Genomic DNA, 25990 nt, shown 5'->3' with positions numbered 1-25990 from the left:
GAGCCTCAATGACAAATGCAGCCATTAAAAGGGACGTAAGCAAGCAGCACAGCGCAGCGTAGATTTTCAGCAGTGCGCAATTGCGCAACGCGCGCAGTTTAGAGGGAACATCGCTTAGATGTGTTCAGAATGAACTGCCAGTAACTCTCTGACGCACAAATTGTTGCACTTTTCTGTGTAACGTTTCCTGTGCGCATTTACTCCACACAATACGGCAAATGCGCTGTCGAGCCTTCCGACTGAAGAGGCGCTTGGATTCATCCGCAGGATTCGAAATGCTGAACATAGTTGTCACACAAGTCAGAAGGAATCGGTGCGTCGTGTGAGTATGAGGTGAGTCGCTCCAGAATGTTTAAAACAACGCCTTGTGCAGAAAAGGTTTTACCTCCATTAAAGTGAATCTCGGTATTGAAAGAGATTTGTGTTGTAATGTAATTATTTCCCGGTTGTTATTGCGCATTTCTCTCTCGCTCTCTCTCTCTCTCTTCTCCAAGCAGCTGCTGCCGGTCTCAATTAATCAATCATTTATTTTTATTTTTATTGTTGCAAATAAGCTTGAGGTTGGCAACTTAAGAGTATTGACAACTGAATTGCACCAAAGTTGAGACGTTTCATCCTTACAGGCTCCCACCATCTGGCATCCCAAGTGTGAAGTAGATTTAAAGGAACAGTTTATGAAGACGCGCAAAAAGACAAACAGATTCTTCACATTTTTGTGTGACTGCTGATAAGGGACAAGTCAAATCTAGTGGCCATGAAACTGATTCTGACATTCAGCGTTTGCCGTGGCCTGTATAGACCAATGCATCCATCGATTTAAGGATGATTAAAATGTTATTGTATTTGTTCAATGAAATGTTTAGTTTAGTATATCTTCAAGTTTGTTTCAGGGTCTGAGATCCACTGCCGGCTGAGTTACAAAGATGAAAATGGTTTTTTAATACTGGGTAAAAAGAAGCTTATACAAATACACGTTTGAAATGTATTCATTTATTTTGAGGGACAAATTAAGGGACCAATGTGACTGCTTTTGGGGTTTTGTTAAAATATGACTCTTTATATGTCATTTCATACAGTAACCCTAGCCCTAACCCCAACCCCCCCATCAGATCAACCTAACATGAATCAGAAACATTTCACATTTAATCTGTCGCAAATCTGGAGGAGAAAAGTTATGAAAACTTGTGTTCTGAAAACGAACCTGAGGAATCCAAACTAATGTAGGACAGTAAAAAGTAAAATACTTCCCTCTGTAGTTGAGAAGAATTAACGAGACCTCATGAGATGGAAATGCTCGTGTAAAGGTGTACCTCAAATGCATATTACTTGATTAAGGATATGGTACATTGATTTTGAAAATTGTTAATGGTCAGTCAACTCGTGATTAATTTTTTTTTGTCATATCAAATTAAATTGCCAAAATTATCTTATTCCACATCCTCATCCTTTACTCTGTCACCCAAAGGTCCTTCCCATTGGCACGTTTTCATCTCTCACTGCTCATGTTAGCGCTGAGCCTTACCAGCGCGGAGCAAATGGACAGGAAGCCCAACTTTGTCCTGATGATGGTGGATGACTTGGGAATCGGTGATGTGGGATGCTATGGTAACAACACCATCAGGCCAGTCTCTACACACCGCCTGCTTGTATTCTGCACAATGCAGTCGAGCCATGCCCTGGTCTACTGGTCTATACTAGAACTTGATATTAATATGCCCCTGCAGGACTCCTAACATTGACAGGCTTGCATCAGAAGGTGTAAAGCTGACTCAGCACATTGCAGCTGCTCCGCTCTGCTCTCCAAGCCGGGCAGCTTTTATGACAGGGCGCTACGCCCTCCGCTCAGGTAACAGATACCCCTGAATATTATTGGGCAGTTTCACATCATTTTACAGCAATGAGCGACAGTGTTTATTCATTCTTCCACGTGTCTGGCTGCTGACCAGGGATGGACAGCGTGGGCATAGCGCCGGTGCTACTCTTCCTTGGAGGTTCGGGGGGGCTTCCACCAAGTGAGACCACCTTTCCCAAGAGGCTGCAGCGGCAAGGATACACCACTGGCCTAGTCGGTGAGATTGCGAGATGTTGCCCTTTATTCACCTACCAGTCTACCTTTCAGCAGGCAAAAGAGAAGAGAAGAGACAGCGGCAGGTTAGATGTTCAGGAGGTTACATGTTCTAGTTGATTGTATCCAGAATAGTCTAGATATTTCTGTGCTGCATGTTTTTAGAAAGGATGGCAGGGGGGGGGGGGGCATTTAACCTGTTGGCAGCATATAAAAACCAAAAGGGCTTTGGCATGAGATATGCTGTTTGGTACAAGTAAGAAGGATGGATCTCTTTCTGTGTCTTTAAAGGCAAGTGGCACTTAGGTGTCAGCTGTGAACACCGAGGAGACCACTGCCACCATCCTAACCGTCACGGCTTCAGCTACTTCTACGGCTTGCCTTTCACCCTTTTCGATGATTGTCTGCCTGGAGAAGAATCTCCTATAATGCCAGGCACCCAGGAATCGTTCCAACATCTCTCCATGTTGCTTGGAATCGGATTCATCACGTTGGTAATGGTGATATTGTATATATCAAGACGTTTCTAACAGGATTTCCATGTGCATGTTGCTGTTTAGGGCACTTATTACATATGAAACGTCAGTGAAAATCTATCCACCAGTGTACAGTAGTTCTGCGTATTTGTCAATACTCACTGGGTCTGCACGTTTCCAGGTATGTCTCCGTGTGCTTGGCCTTTTCTCAATCAGCCCGTCGCTCCTGATAGCGCTTTTCATTTTCATTGTCCTTGGAACCGCCGTCTGGTATATACCATTTAAATGGCTGCGGATGTGGAACTGCATCATCATGAGGAACCACGAGGTGATCGAACAGCCGTTTACAATCGAGACGGTTCCGCAGAGGCTTCTGGATGAGTCTATGAATTTCATTAAGAGGTAATAAGGCAGGAGCAAAGGAGCAAGTTTAATTATGTTTGACTTTGAGGGAAGTGTTTGCCTTCTAATCAGAGGAGTTTTCATGCCAGAGCCAGCATGTGTGAAATTAAACTGTCAGGTGACAATCGCTCCTGTTTCATAGCTTGCATGCAGCTGGTTGGTTGGCTTTGTGATTTTATTTTGAAATGTCTGCGGAAAAATACGATGCAACTTTTGTTAATGTAAAAATATACTGTATAAAAACATCCATGATGTGTAGCCCATCTCTCAGTTTTCTCAGACTTCATCACCCAGTTTGTGGTACTTATAATAAAGCTAGGTTGTTTTAATCATTTTAATAATTACATTTGTAATTTAAACCTGACTGGAGTTTCTGACTCGACTTCTTCCTGCTGCTGTCCTCTACTCTTCTTTTCAGTAATGCCGATCGTCCGTTCCTCCTCTTCTTCTCTTTGGTCCACATCCACACTCCACTCTTTAAAAACCCTGCCTTTGCTGGCAAAAGTCGCCATGGTCGCTATGGTGACAACCTTAAGGAAATGGACTGGATGATCGGTGAGCGAGGGCTGTAAAGCTGATATGCTTGTATTGTCATGCAGCGTGATGTCTTTCATACTGGCTTGTGGTTTGAGGTAAACTGGTTTGGTCGGCCAGTAACTCATCATTACTGCTACAATATTGGCTCATACATTTTCTAGTAGTGTGGTATGTCAACAGCACAAATTAAATGGTTTTCGTTTTTTGTCAATATGCTCGTTGCTCTAATGCTTTACCCTTGTGCTTCCTAGGCAAAGTAACAGACATGGTGGATTCCCTCGGCCTCACCAACAATACTCTGATGTACTTTACCTCGGACCACGGTGGACATCTAGAGTTGTCTGATTCGGAGATTGGTCAGACGGGAGGTTGGAACGGAATCTATAAAGGTCACTTTAACTCTCACCCCTTATTCCTTTAGCAGGCCTCCGTGTGTTGGTCTATTTTTGAAGTCTCAAAACCAAAATTGTAATGATTGTGTTGCTTCATTTTCTCATCTACAGGTGGAAAATTCATGGGAGGATGGGAGGGCGGGATCAGGGTGCCAGGCATTTTCCGCTGGCCAGGCAGACTGGCTGCAGGAAGAGTAGTGGACGAACCCACCAGTCTCATGGACCTGTATCCAACACTGAAACATTTGGCCAAGGACACACAACCAGACAGGTAATATCTGCTATGTGTATTGTGCGCGCTTCTAATACACAAAAGAGTTTCTCAGCTAAAATCAAGTAATTATAACTAAATTACAGAAACAGCACAGAGACCCTCAAACATTGAGTTCCAGTATCCAGAAATAGATTTACAAATAGAAAGACATGGGGAATTCACAAACATAGATTACACAGATGGAAATAAATGAGAATAGATAACGAGGAAAGCACTCAGAGAGCTCAGACCTCCGCCAAGCAGCTCATTCCCCTCGTAATTTAATTTACACCCGCGAAGCATCCGGGCTGTACCCCACCTCTCGCCCATAGCAAGCTGGGATAGGCTCCAGCTGAAGTACCTCCTCGGAATAGGCTGGCATTTGGGAAATAGTTTATCTAATGCAAGGAGGCAATCATTTAGTACTTTATCATAGCTCCTGATGCAAAGAATCCAATTTAAAAAGCATAAACTAATTATGTTTGAGACTGTGTATCATAAAGAAAATGTAAAAAGTCTAGAATCTCTGCAAGTGATGTCATAGTGGTAATCACCTGTCCTCTGATTTTAAATCATTTTTTGCATTTCGCCATCAACCTGTTCCCATCTTCTGCCTCTAAATTGTTATCTTCTCCCAGACATTTGGATGGCTACAACCTCATGCCGCTGCTGGAGGGCAAGGTAGAGCGATCAGAGCATGAATTCCTGTTCCACTACTGTGGAGTCAAGCTGAATGCAGTGCGCTGGCACCCACCTGGAAGTACGTTCTACCCGAAAATAGAGCTGTGTGTGTGTTCATGGTTCTGTTAAATTTGGTGACACAGAATTATTTCATGCTGAAAATGAAGGTGAAATATGCAAATGTTTTGCCTTAAACTGAGTTTCAGTTTCATGTTTCAGTACAAAAATGACTTTGTGTTTTTTTATCCAGGTGACTCTGTCTACAAAGTGCACTTTGTCACTCCCAAGTTTTCTCCGCCTGGAGCCATTGGATGCTATGATACTGTCATGTGTTTGTGTCATGGAGATCAAACACACCACAATCCGCCACTGCTGTATGACATTTTCCACGATCCCTCGGAGTCCCTTCCACTGACATCAGATACTGAGCCACGGTACTCTGAAATCCTTCAGCGTACTGCCAGAGCTGTGGAGAAACATGAAATCACCCTCAGTAATGAGGCGGCGGCGGATGATGGCCATTCGCAGCCTACTGCAGGTGCGGCGACCGTTGAAAGCCAAATGACACTGGACAAGATTCTATGGAGGCCTTGGCTTCAGCCTTGCTGTGGGACATTTCCATTTTGTGGCTGCAAAGAAAACATGACAGATATTTCAGAAAGAACCTCAGAATTTTAGATGATTATGATGCAATTTCGTGGTAGACGTTTGGAGTCGAGCATTCATGAGTTTATCCCTGACCTAGAAGCTTCTTATGAGCTCACTTTAATCAAATGGCTTTTTCTGTTACAAATATATTTGTGTGAGAAGCAGTTTGGCTTTGAAGGGTGCTTAATAAATTAGATTATTATTCAAGCTGGTAAAACATTCCAGTCAAGGAGCGAAAATAGATTTGATAGTAGTTCATGTCATCTGCCACCAGATGGCAGAATCAGACCGTGTTTACGTGGGAGTGGGAGTCTGTCTCAGTTCTGTCACTGTGGGTTGTTATTCTGTATATGTGTTATTCTTCAGTACAAGGATTATGTGTATTTCATATGCAATCAGGTACACATATTTTTCATATTGTTGTAAGTCATGTTGTAATTCGCTTGAAGTCTGCGTTTTGGTCGTAGCCAGAAAAATCAGGAAAACTCATGATGATGATCAATATATTTATTAGATAGAATGTTAGAGCAGTACAAGTACAGTCATGCCAGTCATTTTATTTTTCTGCTGCTCCCTTTTCCTCATGTCCTCCTTTCCCCCCTTCTTTTTCATCCAAATCTATTTGGAAACCATTTAGTATATTTTCATCTAGAAAATTGCCCTTTAGGAATGTCAGAGCACAAGGTCAGCTGCAAGCGAGGCAGGGTGGACACTGTGGCTGCACAGTAATAAAAGACCTGAAACACCATGTGAGATTCTCCATGATCGATGTGATCATCATTGATTATCATCATCCTCCACACTCTCACTGTCTCCCTCCGGCATTGGCTGGCTGTCAAAATATCCAAGTTTGCTAAGCGGCTGCTCATAACTGCTCTCCTTCCTCTTCCTCGTCCTCGTCCTTCTCCTCTCCCTCCAGAAATTTCTCTTGCATCTGCAAGTGAAGGGTGAAATTTGGTCATCATCAACAGTGTAATCGCTGGTATTGTGGTTGTAGTGTTTACTTCTCTCCCTCCAGCTGAGACCCGTATACTAAGTAAGTCCATTCCAGCCGCTACTCCATTATGAGTCGAGCTCTAAATCATGCAGTCAACCATAAAGAGCAACATTTGGCTGTACATCAAAATTAAGGCTGGCCAGTAGGACAGAATGGCTACTGGCTGTGCATCATGTCACACATAACCATGTGCACATGAAAGGCCTGTGCACGCTTAGAACACGCTTAGAACATGTCTGGGGTTTTCTGTAATGGTCAGCGTGTCAGGAACGGCCACAAAGCATTTTTACAACCCTCTATTTTACTCACATAAGAAACACAAGCCTGGAACGATAAGGGAACAGTGTGGGAGAGCGAGGACAGCCCGCCTGTACAACAACGCTAATAGCTAAGAAGCTGTGGCCGCATTGTAACCGCTGCCAACAGGAGCTGGAGGAGGTCATATGTTCTCCCACACCTTTTCTGCAAGATTTTTCTTAAAGTTGTCAACTGATTGCCACGAAATTTCCTGTAGAGGTCCATCTCAGGCCAATTAAATTCCGCATCACTTTTTAAATCATTTTCAACATTATAAGTACATGAAAACATACCGTAATTGATAATAGCAATATTTTTTGTTGCATTTAGCATCCGATCAACAAAATATTGAAATGGTGATTTCTTTCTTCAAACTTAACCGCTCTGTTTCCTGTCCTACTTTTATCTCTAACTGTCACTGAAAGAAGACGTTCAAGCTCAGTTGGGAAGAAACGAAAACCTTATACACACGACAATGAGTCATTAGACATAAAACTATTCTGGAAGGTTTGTTGAAGCCACAACGGACCTCTGTAGTAATGCCTTCACATCGCATTACCGTCTGCAGTCCAACATGGCGTGCAATCCTTGCCCTCTAATGCCTTTTATCATTTCCTCAATATTAAAGCCAGCATTGTCGTAGGTGGGTCGAAATGCCATGGGCTACATGACTAGGGAGCAAAATAAGAAGGAAAACACACATCACAGTGTTAAAAGCAGCGAAACAGGAAAATGATTTCACAGATGGGAAGTTTCTGCAGAAGTGCACTGTTTAACTTTCCCAACCAGCCAGTTCAAGGATTAGACCATTATTGCTCCATCAGTCAATTCTAACTGCCTTTATCTGCTTCTCTTCATTTATTCAAACTCATTGTTGAAGGCGGTCTCACCTGCCACAATAGAATAGTGGCAACACAACAATTACACACACATGTAACACACATATCACAAATGAGGGGGCATGGACAATGTGCATGATGGAGAGAGAGAGAGAGAGAGAGTCTAAGGCAGGTTAGTCAATGAATGAGAGTTTTAAGTCAGTGTGAGGGGTGTTTTTGCCGCTGTCAGCATGTATGTACATGTGCAGCATGACATACTAAATGTTAATTAAAGAGAAGATGATCTACTTGCATGTGATGCTGCATAGTCATGAGGCTGCATCCTATGAGTGTGAGAATGTATGTGTGTTTCCAGCAGTCGGGCATATTGTTACTGTGGGAGATGAAATGTTATCCCTGCTGGAGAACGTTCGCTACACGCAACCAAAGATAGGAGCGCTAAGCCGCTCTCAGTCTCTTGATGTCTTTACTTTGCTCTTAAATATAAATGCATATCTCATTCTCATGATAACTGAAACCTGCCGTGGAATTGTTTTTTTTTGTGTTTGTGTGTTATCGTATTGATGGATTGACTATTTGCCACAGGGCCAAAATCACCGCACACACAGAGGACTCTGCTTACTGCAAACAGAGCACGCCGGCATACACACACACACACACACACACCATACATCTGTACTCAGTACTTAGATGTTCAGCCTCCACACACAATTTCTAAATGCTATAGAGTCGCTTAATAGTGACTACTGTAGTGCAATTTCACACACACACTCACAAATGTTGCACACCCTCCAAATGTTCAGCTTCGCTTTGGTGGCAGGAAGTATTTAGTGAGGTGGGGTTTGATGAGCAGCAGATAGCTATGTAACTAGGCTAATGGGACAATTGTAGCTGCACTTACTGTAAGCTCTCCGCCCATCCTTCTACCTCTTTAACTGTGAGAACTTGGATCCAAACTCTGTTTTTCACTTTGGTGCTTGAGAGCAACATCTCTCCGGTCTTTTGAAGGAGGACCCGCTGCACCCCATCAACCTAAATACAAAGTCGCACGAACACACAAACTCATGAGTTAACGCGGCCAACGTTAGGATGAGTGAAATGCATCACATCTCATGTTCACAAAAGACATGAGCATGCATTTTATTGTGGCAATAATCACCAGTGTTTCACAAACGCTGCCTCAAAGTTCAAGTCCAAAATGCTCTTATTAACAATTTGTATACGTATAAAAATGGTTAAAACGGTGGGGGTGTGCTGTTGTCTCACAGCAAGAAGGTACTGGGTTTGATTCCTTTCTGTGCCGAGTTTGCACGTTCTTCCCATTTCTGCGTGGGTCCTCTCCGGGTTCTCCGGCTTCCTTCCCCCTTCACAAAACATTTTCAGCTTCGAAAAACAATAAACAGCAATATAAAAAAGAAAACCCATCTTTCTCATAGTAAAAGCACCCAATCTCTCAGTACTGAACTAACTTCTTGTGCCATTGACACTAATATAAATGAAACTAGTTTGGACTATATATATGTCTAAGTTGGTTTCAAGCACAGGGCATAGAGCAGGATTGAATAATGGAAATATTGTGGAATGAACAGTGTGGGAGGGAATTAAGGCAGATATGTGATGGGCCAAATCATATAGGAAAGGAGAATGCAGGCATACGTAGCATTAGGACAAATACTTGAGGTGTGACAAACACGACTCAGGTAACCTGAACAGCAACTCTTTTTATCTTCATTGAAGAATTACAGGAGGGGAAGACAAACAGACACTGTCATTCTTACACTATTTCCTGTAAGAATGACAGCAAGATGAACAGGAGGTGAAACTGAGAAAAGCACTAATGATTGAGGGAGAAAAGAAAAGAGGAGACGCGCTGAAGAGTGAAGGAGATGAAATATATTAACGACGCTGAGCATAACCTTTCCTCTGCGGTTAGAGGATGATTAAAGGTGAGCCGTGACAGAAGGAAGGATCCTTCTTACACATTTAACGGGGGAGAGGAGGTGCCCATTGGGGCGCATGGGGGAGGCGGAAGGAGGTCTATTACCTAAAATACAAACAGGAGAAAGACACAATATTTCTATATATCTGTCTGTAGTATAGACATATTTCTGGTCCTAAAACTGCTTTTCATGCAGTTACCAAATGTTGTTTTCACTGCACAGGACTCACAGGATAGACCCCGCGATGTGCTGGCGATGCATCCGGGGTGTGCCCCGCCTCTCACCCATAGTTATCTGGGATAGGCTCCAGCAACACCCGCGACCCGCAAGGCAGACGAGACGGCCTCAATCATCTTGTCTGCAAAAGGAAATGATGGGTGGAATTCATGGGAAAAATTAAGTTACTTGTTACTTTGCAAATTCTAATCAATGTTATAAAACATAACCAATCAATAGTTTGAGATGTATTATCAATTCAGATGTATACTGTAAGATAAGACTTCATAGATCAGGTGTATATACTTGGACATAAATAAAGTATTTCCAATTCGCTCCACTTAGTCCGACTACGACATTGAAGTATTACACAGCATCCTCATGAGATTGTAATGAATACTTCTTATTTTTGGTACTACTATGGCATTGCAGTTTTTCAATGTTGCTAACACACAATAAATATATTTCTGAATATATATACCTGATCTATAAAGTCTTATCTTACAGTAATAATTTATTGATACTAGTAATTTTCTTTTTTTTATTGAGTAGTTCTGCAATCAGTGTTGCTGCATTGAATAGTGTTCCTTACAATATAGAGTAACTTCCTGAGAATACAGTAGTTTGACCCTTTTTCGAACAATGCCTTCGTGCAGGTAAATAATGAAGTGTTGGTTTTGTTTTTGGTGGTTTGGAGGGCCTGGTGTGGCCCATCCTCATTACTCCACTGGTTGGTGAAGGGGAACACATTTCTGCAGCCAGGTTCCAAAAAACGAAAGCCTTTCCCAGGGGATTGGGTATTGATAATGGCAGCCGATTAACGCTAATAGTTTGGAATGAGATTTTCCAACAGGACATTCTGTATGGGTGTAAGGTTTGACTGTCCGATTAACTTTTGGCCAAATTGTGAAGATGCGTTGGTCATTTTGTCCAGAGGAAGTAAAAGTCCGGACATGGGATGGATGTTTGGAGAGGGACAAGTTATCCTGAAGCAAAAAGAGAGAGACTGGAGAATGAGAGGAGGCCTTCTGGAGAGATGGTTGAAGACTGATGCAAATATTTGTCACCCCTGGAGAAATCAGAAGAGGAGTGCAAGTCAAACTGAGGGATAGATAGAGAGAGACACAGTGAAGATGAGAGAAGAATGGAGAGTGGTTCAGAGGGCATAATAATGACAAACTGACAAGAGGATGATCGAAGCGTGGGTCACGCTTACCCACAGGAGAGCGGGAGAGCTGGCATGGAGTCTGGAGGCACATCGGGGACAGCAGAGTGAAAGGTCACTTTGTTTACTGGGAGAGGGAGAGATTGAGGGATATTGATGTGAGGGAGAAGGAGAGACGAGGGGAGACGTCTTTGAATGGAGAGAAGGCCTGTGGCCCAGAAGAGGACGGGATGATAAAGCAAAGGAAGGACTGTTTTGATGCAAGCCCAAGAGGGGGATATAGCCACAGAGGGAAGAGGTGGAAGAAGAGAAATGGAATTTTAAAAGGGAAAATAGAGAGGAGCTGTAATCCAATGACTACGGTGCATAGAGGCACTTCTCTGATGTGTGTGAGTGTGTGTGTGTGTGGGTGTGTGTGTGTGTGTGGGGGGGGGGGTCTCTACAGATTTCCCAGACATGAACAAACATCTCTTTTGACTTGCTGCTCCTATTTCCTGTGAAGCACCTTGCAGATTTGAAGCCAACCACAACATCATAGAGGACATGGGAGCTCAGAGTTTACTCTGTACACAAACAAATAAACACACCCATGTGGAAAACACCAACAAGCCCAAGCCACACCCGCCTTTGTAAAGAGGCATGGCCAGTGCTAACTCATTTAAATTCTAAGCCACGCCCATACAAATAGATCCAGGTTGTGTTTCAGGCAAATAACTTTAAATATAAAATTGTTAATAGCAGTATGATATTGGACTTTTAAATGTGTGTGAATTACACTGTGAGGTAGCTCATGTGACGTGCATGTGAACTTTCACAACAATATGTACAGTATATATATATAATATAAACAATGCAAATGCAATGCAAATGTGTGGAACTTTTGTCCCACTATTTTGACAGTCATTTCACAAACACTATATGCTTTTGATCCCATACGCTCTGCCATTTTGCTTCCTCCTTCAGCTCTGTTTGACGTGAAACGTATCACTACTAAAGTCCCCATGACACCAGATTCAAGTACTCTAGGATATTGCAAAACACATAGTGATTTTGAACTCATTTAGAAAAGGCTTTAATGGAACAGATGTTACTTTATTACATTTGACACTGCGGGTTTAATTAAGGCCAAATAGCAGGTTAGAAATTGTAGGGGGAAAAAAAAATTTATAGGGAGACGGCAGGCAAGATGCTGAGGTACTGTTGGAAGGAATGAACGATGATGAGGATTCCAGGACGAGATGAGAAAAAGATGAAGGGTGGAGTGGGAGAACCAATGAGTAGGGGAAATGAGGAAAAGAAGAATGTAGGAGAACAGAGGGATGATAGGAATGGTGTCACTGACATCGTTCTGTTACTATCGTCAAACACGTGGAGGCCATCCTTTTTTTTCTCCTCAGGCAATTTCGAAGCATAGCCTACCTACCGTAAGTTAGCCGAATAGTCTTCTCTGTGTCTTCTCTGTGTTTTCACTGTGTCTTCTCTGTGTTTTCGCTGTGTCTTCTCTGTGTATTCTCTGTGTCTTCCTTGTGTCTTCTCTGTGTCTTCTCTGTGTCTTCGCTGTGTATTCTCTGTGTCTTCGCTGTGTCTTCTCTGTGTATTCTCTGTGTATTCTCTGTGTCTTCTCTGTGTATTCTCTGTGTCTTCGCTGTGTCTTCTCTGTGTCTTCTCTGTGTCTTTGCTGTGTCTTCTCTGTGTCTTCTCTGTGTCTTCGCTGTGTCTTCTCTGTGTCTTCTCTGTGTCTTCTCTGTGTCTTCTCTGTGTCTTCTCTGTGTATTATCTGTGTCTTCTCTGTGTCTTCTCTCATCTCTAAATTCCTAATAATTGAATCCTACTTATTGGGACTATTTTCAGTTCAAACTTGATTAGAAAGTGAATATTCATTAGCACAATTATTAATTAGCGGTACGGTGGCCTGACAGCAAGAAGGTACCGGGTTCGAATCCTATCTGTGCGGCGTTTGTATGTTCTCCCCTTGTCCGCGTGGGTTTTCCCCAGGTACTCCGGGTACTCCAGTTACTCCGCGCGAGTGGTTGTTTGTCTCTGTGTGGCCCCGCAATACGCTGGCGATACATTCGGGGTGTACCCCGCCTCTCGCCTGTAGCAAACTGGGATCGGCTCCAGCAACTCCTGTGGTAGAAAATGAATGGATGAATATGAAATTAACTCAGTGGTCCTAATTAGTTGTTCCTACTTTTTAGGGTTCTTCTCATTGTTCTAACGTTTATTTTCTCCACATATTTTGCTTTAGACTTCCAGACCGTGCAGTTCTCATCTACGCTGCCCTGCTCATGTTCAGTTTACATCTTTACTTTCTCCTTCTCTTTGTGATTCTTGTTTCTCATCCTTTGTGCTGATCACCTGTCTTCACCTTTAAGTTTTCTCCACTGGGATATCTGATCTGCCTCTTCCGTGTGTCACTTGTTTGTCATCCCCTCATTATACTTGTATGTAGTCTGGCAGATTCCTGTTTTCATGATTCGGCATGTCTCTTAACTAAACCACGAATGCCCTGCTTTCTCTGAAGTGCCACAGCTGTAATGAACGTTCGTAATAGTGAAGGACGATGCCACCCGGTGTGAATCACTGTTTGTGTATTCACATTGAATGTCTTTGGTCTTTGAACATTATAGGTTTATGGTACTAAAGGAGTCTCTGTTTTAGTAGTATTATTATAATATAAAACATTTTGTATTAAATGAAATGTGTCACCAACTATCTTCTTAAATGTGTTGTCATTCTAAGGAGAGCCAATAAGGTTATGGAACGATTATGGTTATGTACGATTTTATGTTTTATCCAAAGCCAAAACACCTCAGCCTTTTCACATTCGGTAAAGCCATTACTGAATTTACGACATTCGGTCACTGATCTGTTTTTTTGGTCCAGTGCATAAGAGCAGCGCTGCCAGACTCGCAGTCGATGTGTGTGTGTGTGCGTGTGTGTGTGTGTGTGAGAGAGAGAGTGTATAATAGAAATACAAGTGTTAAATGAAAACAGAGAAGACGTGTAGTTCAATAAGGAAGAACTCATTATAGGCTAATTGTGAACAGCTATAAGATAACATCAGTTTGCTTCTTCGCACAGCGCTCACGGAGCGGTTTTAAAGGGTTTGTTACTATGCCAAGAAATTATTCTTATCTTTTCTTGGGCTTGTTTTTCACGTGTCATTCATTGTACAGTTTTACACATCGTTGCGAGGCAGTTTAGCTGAACTAGATATCAGCCAAGAGAGAAAAGTGAATGAAATAACGATAGTTATTAACTGTAGCAGATGATATATGATAATTCGTTTTTCTTTGGCTCTTCAGTCAGATTGTGAGTCAAGATCATCTGTCCTGAGCAAGATAAATCCCCCTGTGGAGTCCAGACACTGTCGGTTTTGGCGACCAAGAACTGTGCTGAGTGTCTGATGATTGAACGACAGCCACAAAAGAGAAGCAGTTTAAAAAAAAACGACAGCAGGAGGATGACAGGCTGACAGTGACAGATCACCAGCTAAGCAGAACTGCTCGGGTCTCTTTTGGAGCCTATCGCAGTCGGCTATGGGTGAGAGGCGGGGAACACCGTGGACGCGTGGCCACACACTCATACACTGTGGACAATTTGGAATAAGCAATTCGAATGAATTGCATGCCTTTGGTGGTTGGAGGAAACTGAGGATCTCGGAGGAAGCCCACGCGGTCTCGGAGAGAACATACAAATCGAACCCGGTACCTTCTTGCTGTGAGGCGACAGCACTAACCACTACACCACCGTGCCACAAGTGGTTATTGTGTTTCAGTTAAAAATAACATTTGAAATTATCACACACACACACTCGCACACACACATATACAATGTCTTTATAGCAGTTCTCCTTCTGCTATTCCCATGTATCTCTCTCTCTCTCTCTCTCTCTCTCTCTCTCTCACATCCTCTGTTCCTCTATTTCTATTTAAATGACTTCATCCATGATAACGTTTTGCCAAACCTCTGTCAAACTAATGGCTGCATAGAGAAATGTAAACCCAACACCCAGGCACAGAAGGGTGGTGTTCATGAGATCTGCTATCCTGATTGAAATAAGCTAAGGAAGCTTCATCGGGGTGGAGTGTGGCAATGGTGCTTGCTCATTCAGGCGGATGAAAACCGATTCATCTCACTGGAGTCATTCAGTTTCTTTAGAAAACCAGAGAAAACAATAATTCACTCTGAGCGTATGAAACAATGTGATTTCGTTAGTCATTTGCACAAGCAGATGCCGCAAAAACATTGTAGAATGTTGTCATCCCGCATGCCACGTATCTTTGCTCATGAAATTAGTTTAGCACGACAGTGCACCAGCTGTAAGTACACATGTCTCACTGCTTGCAGCTACTGATGTCAACACGGGCATATTTGCCATTTTCAAAGCGTCTTTGCGTGTCCAGAAAAGCGCTATATAAAAGCAACGCATTATTATTATTATTTTGAACTCATTGTCTGACCGGAGTGTGGCCAGAAATCTTAATTCTGCATTTGTGTTGTCATGTAATGCTATGTTCATTCTACAGTAATCTGTAGGATGTAAAAATACATAATTAGGTGCCGTTGTTTACAGTGTGGTCACAGCTTTTTTCCTCTTGGGCTGTGTGTGCTGGTGCTGTATTCTATGCTTTATAAAATAAAGTGAGTACTTTGTGCTGCACTGCACGCTTCATAAAATGGTGAAAAGTCTCAGATCTCGAATGCAGGAAATGTTTTTCAACTGAGTCATCCTTTCGGGAAATACAAGATATAGGTTCTTCTTCATGATGTACAGCCAATATATACATATAATAATAATAATAATAATAATACAAATAAAAATTAGATCAAAAGAGAAAAAATGTTCAATGAAATACATATTAGTTAGATCTGTCATATTTCTACTGTACTTGTCTGTAAAAAAAAAATCACAGTGATTCTCCATGCACTGTAATTTGGGCCCTATGCTCTGCAGGGATTTTGTGTGTATGTCTTATATTTTGTTCTGGGGTGTTTATTCTCCTCATCTGAGCTCAAAGTCCCGCTCACCTCAGAAGCAGGAGCAATGCAACGATGAAATGATCTCATTTCATGATTGATTTTTCACCTGAAATGAACTGCTGGTCTTTGAAATTGCTCACAGGACTGGAAAGAGTGAAAGCATTTTGCTGTTGTTCAATTACTATAACAACAGATTGCAGAGACAGACATGACTCAGATAAAATAAAATAAAAAAAAAGTAATTCTCTTTCTCACTGTAGATGTAATAGTATCCCATTATTGCCATGGATGCATTGACAATACAATACAATACAACGCATCACAATAGTCCAAAATAAAACTACACTGTTGAGATTGGAAGTCAAAAACCAGCATACCAAATACTAAATGAATGCAGATCTCAATCAGTTTCAAATTGAAGGCTTTACCAAATGTTCCCATCCGCTGAAAGGTTTCACAAAGGCATCAACCTTCCACCGTCTTACTGTTACTGCCTGATGCTTCTGATATTATCCAATGTATTTTAAAACTCCATTTCATTGATGAGATAAAACCTTAAATATAGTATCATTATTCTGCCTTTTATGTTTTATGAATTGTCTTAATGTTTTGGAATTAGCTTGGATTCAAACCGGAGCGATGGGAATGAGGGTCAAAGTTTGAAGAATATATTCAGGTCATTCTCCCGGTGACAAGTGTACTTTGTCACAGTATAGCCGAAGGCAAGAGTATGCATTTTGAATGTTCCCAACTTGAAATGTTTAGGAATGCTTAGTTTGAGCAGCATATTGAAGTCGGCAGCAGCCGGTGAATCTAAATCATTCTGGTGAGTAGAGCTGGCAGACTGACTCATCTGTCTGTCTGTCTAAATATGAGCCCAGTGCTTCAGGGGATATTTCCTCTCCTTTTCCTCCTGTTTTTGAAGTCTTCATCCCATTCTCTTCCCTCTTCCTCTCTTTAACCCTTATCCCTTTCTTGCTTTCTTTCTTCTGTTCGGCCATTTGTTTATTAAATGATCTTTTCCTCTGTTTTGTTCCACAGCTCCTCTCCTTCCTTTATTCGTTCTTATCTGCCCTAAATCTCCTACACGATGTTCTGGTGGAGGTTATTTTATTCTTGCAAATATATCAATATTGAGTCAAGATGCAAGACAGTGTTTACATGACAACCTTGTTTGTAGTGATGAATGTTCCCTGTGGCTTAGATTATGGTGAGATACTTCATTTGATGGAAAGGTTTACTTCTTGATTACAGTTTGGCAGCAAATCAGATTCATGAGATGAACCTTATCTCATGATTGGATATGTTTCCTACAAGATTTGTTTAAAGTGATCCGAATTGAAGTCGTAATTTACAGGACTAAAACGTTTCTGCTGAGCCTCTATGGTGAGGGAGAAGAGTCAGTTGAAACATTTACTTGCACACCATCATTGTCATCATCATCATCGTCATCGTCATCATCATCATCCTTTACTTTTGGCCTCTTTCACACATGACACCACCACAATTGCACACATATGTAAAAACATCTTGGTGCAAAAACTAACATCACCCACCGGGTGTGCGTTGAGTCATAGCTCCTTTGCTTTGCTGACTTACACATGCACACACACACACACACAAAAACCTGATGTTAGCAGATTCATCTCCCCATGCACACAATTGCAGTGAGTACACACAATAAAACACTCTTGAATACATCTTCACGCAGGGCAATATGAGTATGTGGGTCCTCCCTTTCAGCACAAACTCAAATATCCTAACTACGACATATTGGATGGATTGGCATGGACATTTGTGTCGATATTTATAGTCCTCAGACAGTAAAATCCAACTGGCTTTGACTCTAATAACCTCACTTTTGCTTTTACACCACCATGAGCTTGACCTTTTAGGCCACTTTTCAATCGATATTAACTAGATTAATTATATTTGCTTTGCTGACCCCTTAACGTCACATGCAGGGACATTATCAAATCAAAATCTGTGTTTGTTCAGCATTTTGTTTCATGGCAGCAAAACATCTGCCTCCATCTTCATGCATGGAAAGATGGTAAGCGTGATAATTAGTATACCTGCAGAACCTCCGCCTGTTAACGTTGTAATTGTGAGGATGTAAGCATGCTGTGAACATTTAGCTCACAGGAACGCTGCCAAATGCAACGGGTTCAGTGCCGCCTCAAATGGCTGCCTTGATTCAAATGGATTATAAATCTAGCGTCTGTTCCATCAGATGTTTGTGAGATGGACCACGTAGACTAGAGAGTCTCATTGTCTGCTTACAGTTCATGCACACGCGTGCATGCATCAGTTTAGTTAGCGCGGTATGTTAACTAAATGATACCTTTTGGTGTAATTAGAGTAATTCTAAGCAATTTTATGCTGAACAACTCATTTTGACTGCTCTCATTTTACAAGTTGTATAGTTCTGGTTGAAAAAAAACAAACATCCTCCAATATGTTGGTGTTTTTAAATTAAAAAGGTTGTGGAACTTAGCATGCCTCTATCTCAATCAGGAAAGGACGCGGAGGAATCATCTGTGCGTCAATCAGCAAAATGTCAAGGCTGGATAAAAGTGTAAACTACCATCCAAAGTGTTCTGTTGTTGTTCTGCCAGATATTACATTCATTTATTTGTGCTCACTGAGAAATGCATCTAATCTGTGTAACAAACAATAGATCGTTTTGCTTTGCTGAACTATTCATCAAAGACAGACGCCAAAAGAAACTGCCATGGGGATGTGGAGGATGTGGAGCGTGGAGCATCCTGGATGTGGAGTATCCTGGATGTGGAGTATCCTGAATGTGGAGTATCCTGGATGTGGAGTATCCTGAATGTGGAGTATCCTGGATGTGGAGTATCCTGGATGTGAAGTATCCTGGATGTGGAATATCCTGGATGTGGATTATCCTGGATGTGGAGTATCCTGAATGTGGAGTATCCTGGATGTGGAGTATCCTGAATGTGGAGTATCCTGGATGTGGAGTATCATGGATGTGGAGTATCCTGGATGTGGAGTATCCTGGATGTGGAGTATCTGACTGTTGGGATAAATCAAGTTTTCACAACAGTCCTCTTTCACCTTGTGTTTTGCTGTGATGCAAATCCTTTACAAGCACAATCCTAATCGAGTCTTAGCTTATTCAGCGATACACGCGCTGTGCAGCAAAATGATCCGCGGCAAATCACCCTCTCGCCTGAGCTGCAAGCAGTTCGAGCTGTTTTCAGCACGTTGTGCCACTGCCTTTGTGCAGTGCACTGCAGAAGAGGTTGTCAGCTTCTAACCAATTATGTTCAAGTCTCGTAACTTTTAAATTAGAACACAAGGTATATTTAGTGTATCTGATGCTCCCACTGCAAGTCATTGTGCAGACAGCAGAGTCACTTCAGTGATTTTAATATAAATGCAGCTTCTGACAGAGACTATAGGGAATAAGAAGACATCGCCGTGACTGGGGATTAATATTGTTCTGCTTTTGCTGTGAGTCTAAAATAGCGGTCTCTGTCTTGCTTTTTCCTTTTCTGGATGTTCATTATTTTCTTTGTTTCTACTCCTTCGCTGTTCTCCCCTACAACACCCGACGAAGAGACTGGATTGAGATCCTATTAGCAAAACTCTATTGTCTCTCAGAAGAGGAGGGAGAGTATAATTATTTCTCCTGGAACTTTGCCAAAGTTTCTCTTTAATTGTGTTTTTTAAAAATACATTTCTTTTTCACTGCTGCGCCACCAAAAAAAGAAAATGTTTCTGTTGGGTTTTCAGAAATTTTCATTAAAATAAGATATAGAAGGTGGAGCTCTCTGAATAAATAACTTTATTAATGGCTTCTCAAGCTGTAATATGAAGCTTTTTCATCCCCGTGGTGTGATTTCATATATTTATTTCGTTATTTTTATTTAATGCTACCTGAATTTTTCCGCCAACCCACGAACACAATCTCTGATACACCAATGGACTGTGCATTATTCTGGCTTCCTGATACTAGCCCGTCTCTTACTGCATTGACGATTCTCTTTCATCTTTTATTATTTCTACTCCTCATACAGATTCTTTTCTCAGTCTTTCTCTTTTCTGTCCGCGTTGATCTCTGACTTTCTCCCCATCTCACACACCCACATGCTCATAAAACACACTGGGTGCAGAAATATCCTCCCTAATGAGATACAACACCTAGAACCAGCTCATGCGCACATAAAAACACACTTACCTACAAACAATTGTGCACACACACACACACACACACACACACACACCCATGCAGAGAGAATGAGACATGCCCTCAGAGCTCTGCAGCTTATCATAATGTCTGCCTCTTCCAATTAAGTGCTTCTATCTTTCAAATGCGTTCCACAATCCTTTCAGACTATTTCTTCTTTGGTTCGTCCTTTTTCGCCTCTGACTTTCTCTTGTTCTCATTTATTCTGTCTCTCTCTCCACCCCACTATCAGCTTGTAACCTGTCCGTAACACAAAACAGATGTCTCTCCATCCACTCCTTCCTCCCTTTATCTCTTCCTGCTCCTCCACCCATCTGTCCATTCACCTCATCATCATCTACCTTCAGTTCTCAGAGTGCTATTTATTGTGTCTGCTCTTTTCTGGTTGTCTTTCTTCCTGTCCTCTAGACTGATGTTTGCCTTTTCCAGGTCTTATGATACCGTCTCACATTATCCTCTCTCCCTGGGATGAACATCAGCAGCATAATGATTTCCAGAGGACAGACTGCCAAGAAGAGCATCGCACCCTCTTATTATTATCACTAGTTTGCCACTTAAAGGTGTGTGGGTTTCTCCCTAGCAATTGTCTTTGTTCACATTCCCCACTCTGTTCATTCATTCAAATTAGGATTGCAGTGTAATTTATCATCATCCCTCCCATGTGACCTCTTGTCCGTATCAATAATCCTCTGACCAAATTGTTCCAACATTGTTGATTGCTTTTCAAGAACCCTTTACCATTCTCCAGAGAATCTTGTTCCTCAGCTGCATCACACGCAGCAGAATGACATCAGCCGCTTTAATGCTTCATCAGCCCTCTCTTAGTCATGCACTCTTTATTCCCTCTGCTAATCCTTTCCATTCCAGATCACCTCAGGCAAACTCACCTGCTTTGGAGTAGACAGAGCCTCACCATCTCTGCCGAATGATCAGCAGCTGCGTGTTTGTGTGGGTTACTTGTGGTCCCTGGTCATCTCACAGCTGCTCTACAATTTACATCCATAATTACAAGCTACAAGTGTGTGTTTTTTTTAAAGCCCTTTTAAAATATGACACTAAATCAGCAGTTCGTCTGCAGTAAATTGACCCAGGATTGTGCTGGGGCTTGTTTCAAGACCGCAGGTTTCTGTTAACGGGCCCCAGTCCCAGCATGACACTGCATTTATGTCATCTGGTGAACGTTTAAGAATCGTTCGTTTACATTAGTGAGCTACAACGAAAATAGAAACACTCCCATATGTATTACTCCCTCCATAACTAAAATACTTGTTAGTTATATTTACTGCAGATTAAGGTTTTTGTGTATTCTTTTTACAGGGCTGGGCTTTTCCAAGATGTCCCTTTATTATGATTTAGCAGGAAACGTCTTACTTTAATGAGAAACATGACGATTATGCAAAGCAAACACTTCTTCTTCTCCTTTTGTCTGTAAATGATTTAGAGCTGTGGCACTTTAATGATCTTTTTTATTTGTCTAGCTGTTGGTGTTGGTTCAGCTGAATGTGGGGGATTTTTCTATTTTAATGCAGGCATAGCAGGAAGTATCAATTAGAGAGCCAAATTCAGACAGCATACCACAAATGTAGGTTTTTATATGACTATATAATATATTACCCACCGGGAGGCGATCACGGGGAAGACCCAGGACACACTGGAGAGACTATCCCCCCGGAAGAGCTGGAAGAAGTGGCCGGGGGAGGAAAATCTGGGCTTCCCTGCTCGGGCTGCTGCCCCCACGACCCGGCCCCGGATAAGCGACTGAAAATGGATGGATGGATATTACCAGTAGTAGTAGTAGTAGTAGTAATAGGTAGATTCATTTAGATCATTTTGTAAATGCCATCATCTCTTACCCGTAGCTACGCAGACCTCCAAATTAATGTTGACCAAATGGAGAACTTTGTGAAACAAGGCTGAGAGCTGTTCAGTGATTTGTGGGGGGTGTAAGTCCCATGCAGGTATAAAGAAGATCTTGATAATTGCAGAATTACGACTTTAGTTTAACTGCGTTTCCAAGCACTTAATAATTTCACAATTGGGTCCATGATTGTTATTCTTTGTTAGATGACGGATGGTGTGATAATGCTGAGTTCAATAAAAGAAAAATTAAACGTTTCGACAGAATTTCTTGTCTTCTTTGGAGAACAGTACTTGTCTTTATTCTGTTTTTGTTTTCCAGTCTCAAGTTAGTATACTCTAAAGTTTTCAGACAATTAAATAGTTCTTAAGTGCTCTTTGGGGTCAAAACATAAGACCGATTCTTATATTCCAGAATTAGTATCGCGGATTGAAAACAGTTGATGACCCTCTGTTGAGCAGAATCATCATTATCCTTTGACTCTTTGAGTTCTCTTCATCCATTAGCCTTTCATGAGTCTGGATTCAGCTTCATGCACGGATAGAAATGTTAGAATTAAAAAAGGTTTGGGACTCAAATAAACATTCACATTTCAAAGATCTAACCCTGGAAACCTCTTTCTTTGCTGTGTATAAATCACAGTAAAGTAAACACAGGTGCTGCCAAACCTTCAAGCTCAAGCTTCCTAAATCTTCCCAAAGAACATTCATCTGTCATCTAAGGTTTAACTGCGCCTTTTATTCAGCACCTGAGCAACGGTTGCCAGTCTTGACTTAGAGTTTTACACAGTAACTGGGCCCCAGCATGTGTGTGTGTGTGTGTGGGTGTGTGTGTTTGTGTCTAATGCAGCGATCCAGTTTCCAGTACTCTTAAGTCGGCCAGCCAGCCAGGCCGTGAATCAGCCTTTTCTCCGGAGGAAGCCGACTTCCTGACATGACAACTGACATCATTAACAGCTGACCAACACACCCTACCAGGCCCACACACACTCGTATACGCACGCACACACGAGCACGGACTATATTGTGTGAAATAGATGGACACACAGATACAGCTGATACACACTGCCTGTGCCGTAACACACCCAAAGCCCCCTCGCGGCACTCTTTTGTGATGGATACTGTAACCGTTTGTCGTGAAAACGGATCCTGAGGTCATTAACTCGTCATTGAATTCATCATCATGCTGGTCTGTGTTGAACTCAATGATACTGTACTGAGCTTTGCATTTACATTTTTCTTTTTCCTAGATATAGTTGACTTGTTAACATTTGCCAGACCTAACTCACAAAATAAAACTTTAGTCTTAAGGGAAAATGCAATTTAAGCATTATCAGTCAAAAAACTGGGACATTGAATACAGTGGCCCAGTTAAAATAATAATTAATACAAAATCAGATAAGAAACAAGGCAAGCTCATCAAACATTGAAATTCTCCGGTGGCTATTTAAAATGGATTTTGCCCTTTTCCTGAATTAAATGGGTTTGAGCTGAGCAACACTGAGGATAAACGGATCACACTGGATGAATTATTCCTCAGCTGCATCCAGATACGTCTTTAACTAGACCACCATCTTTATAATTTATGATGAACTTTTTTCAAATTCTGTGCTTTTTCAAATAATTGTTACGGTTAACTCCTCCCACATGTGCCGTTATAGTAGAAATATTCATCCAGATGTCTTGAGGGTCAATGAGTCACAAATGTGAGGATAATTCAGTGGTTGAATGTGAAACTAAAAGTATGCAGGTACTTTCATTTGTTTGTTTAATTAAATTACTTTGAACTGAAGTAATGCAGAGAATAAACCATTCATGTTTCTGAAAACATAGAGGGTAAATTAAAGAAAGACAAAAACTTTTTAGGTGCTCTTACTGAATCATTTTCCAATCATAGTTGCATAGCCATTAATATTGTGAAATGAAAGAATTCAGACCATTTAATATTTTATTATCTTGAATTGAAGAAACACCTTGGAAAAAATGCTCTTGGCAGGCAAACCTAATGAAGCATTAAGATAAAATGTATTTTTCACACTATTGCTCTCTGGCGCTACAGCCACCTTAAAGATATGACAGCAATCACTCCGTCTGCGGATCATCAGTGGGCGGAATGTTTTTATGCTATGAATTACATCAGTATATTATTGCAATGCAGCGATTATGCTATTTATTGCATCATTGGCAGATAATGAGTTGCAGAGCTCATTTTAAAATAAAACTTCTGCACGAATGCAGACACAGTATAGGGGGAAAAAAAACAACAACTTCTATTTAGTTTCATGTAGTTCACTGCAAAATGCACAGTAAACAGTTGCATCAGTTTAGATGTATTTTCTCTGTGATAAAATGTAATTAAATAAATCTGGACTGAAACATGGATGACTTGAAAAACCAGATTTTAGTGAGTATTCCTGATCTCTGATGACAGTATTGAAGTGAATATGTAACAACGTGCAGATATAAGAACAATGTCCATTTACCTTTGCTCAATTATGTTACTGTTATAACACGAATCATGATCAAATCATTCATCCTGACAGTGATGGGCTTTTGATCAAAGGTAAGCCATTAAAAAGATCCTCAGTGAAAGCGTAATCTTCCAACACTACAAAAGAGATCACGCACGACATGAAACGTCTTCAGAGAAAACAACCCCAGCCCTCAGGTTATTACATGCTGTCAGCGATGCTGGGCTGACAGCTCCATAGCAGACGTGTGTTTAGTGTGCATGATGAAATATGCAGGCCCTCCCCCCGTCACCGAGCTAACGTATAAGGCATATTTTAAAGTTTTAGTATTTGGTGGACTCGCACTTGCAGGTGTGAGGGCAGGTGGTGTGTAAAGTTATTCTGCAGCTTGCTGTGAGCTTTATTGCATTTCCCAGAGAGAGCATTATGATCTCATCAACATGTGTCTCATCTGGAGTTAAGTCCTGGTTTCCTGGTTTGACAGCTCAGCTGAGGATAGAGAGTTTTCTGTTCGCATTATGCACTTAAAGGAATAGAGGATTTCCTTACTATTAAAGGTCCAGGATGTGTTTTTCTTTCCTCACTATGACTCCATACACACTCATACATACCTAAACAGCATATTTACCATGAAGAAAAAAAGTTCCGTCACTTTTCTTTTTTTTTATTTTATAAAATGAAGCTGTTAAAAATATAGCAAGCACTCATTGTGACATGACATTTGATAATTTCTCCCTTTATGACAAAACTCTCTTTGGTGTCTTTACAAGACAAATAATTTAAGGGCAAAAGGAACATTACAGAAGAGAGAAAGCTTGATAAATATGAGGTGTTGGCTTTGTGCGCAAACATCATGCACAGTTATACAGTCATTAGTAAACAAAACCAATATATATATATATAAAGAATCATGATTACTTGTACCATATCTCATTATAACCACAATGCTTCATGCTGTGAGGACGTTTTGAAATAAGTTATGAGAACAATGGGTTGAACACCTGGTGTTCAGGTGGATGATAATGTGAACGCTCCCATTAACCGTGCCGCTAACAGATTTAATGCATATTAGAAGAATAATGCAAGGCTACATATGACCCACGACAACAAAATACAACTTTTCTTGCAAAAGGTCTTTAAAGTTGTGAGATTTTGAATCCAAATGGTATTCTTGAGAAGGAATTGCCAGTTTGCCTCATTTGAAGGCAGCCTTTGTGTGTTGCTCTACTGAATCGACAACATTGAGTAATCTGGTAGATGAAAATATGTTATACTTCAGTGCTAGTAGATGAATACATAAAACCTTTAAATGCAGTAATCAAGCCAGGCAAAGCATGTCTTGTTACGCATCTTTAGTATCACACCCGGCGGTGTTAGAAAATATCTCGTTAATCTCAAATATATGACTTTCACTGTCACCACAAATAATGTGTTCATGCAGAGATAAATGCACTCACATCGCTCCTGAAATGAAAATATCACAATATTAAAGTCACAAAATAAAATTGCATACATGAGACATATCCCAGTAAAACTGGATGCGTGTCTT

General features: G+C 41.3%; 1 protein-coding gene across 1 annotated transcript; it reads left to right on the top strand.

The window, feature by feature from the left end:
• Positions 1-1502: 1502 nt before the first annotated feature.
• arsh (arylsulfatase H) lies at positions 1503-6109 on the top strand. Its single transcript, XM_068746540.1, has 11 exons — positions 1503-1621; positions 1725-1846; positions 1947-2069; positions 2357-2559; positions 2723-2943; positions 3362-3498; positions 3732-3869; positions 3984-4143; positions 4764-4885; positions 5057-5299; positions 5345-6109. The coding sequence occupies exons 1-11, from the start codon at positions 1503-1505 to the stop codon at positions 5482-5484; spliced, it is 1728 nt and encodes a 575-aa protein (XP_068602641.1). The 3' UTR covers positions 5485-6109.
• Positions 6110-25990: the final 19881 nt, after the last annotated feature.

Source organism: Brachionichthys hirsutus, chromosome 12 (assembly GCF_040956055.1).
Source record: "Brachionichthys hirsutus isolate HB-005 chromosome 12, CSIRO-AGI_Bhir_v1, whole genome shotgun sequence".
Lineage (NCBI taxonomy): Eukaryota > Metazoa > Chordata > Actinopteri > Lophiiformes > Brachionichthyidae > Brachionichthys > Brachionichthys hirsutus.
This window is presented reverse-complemented; position numbering and strand designations above follow the sequence as displayed.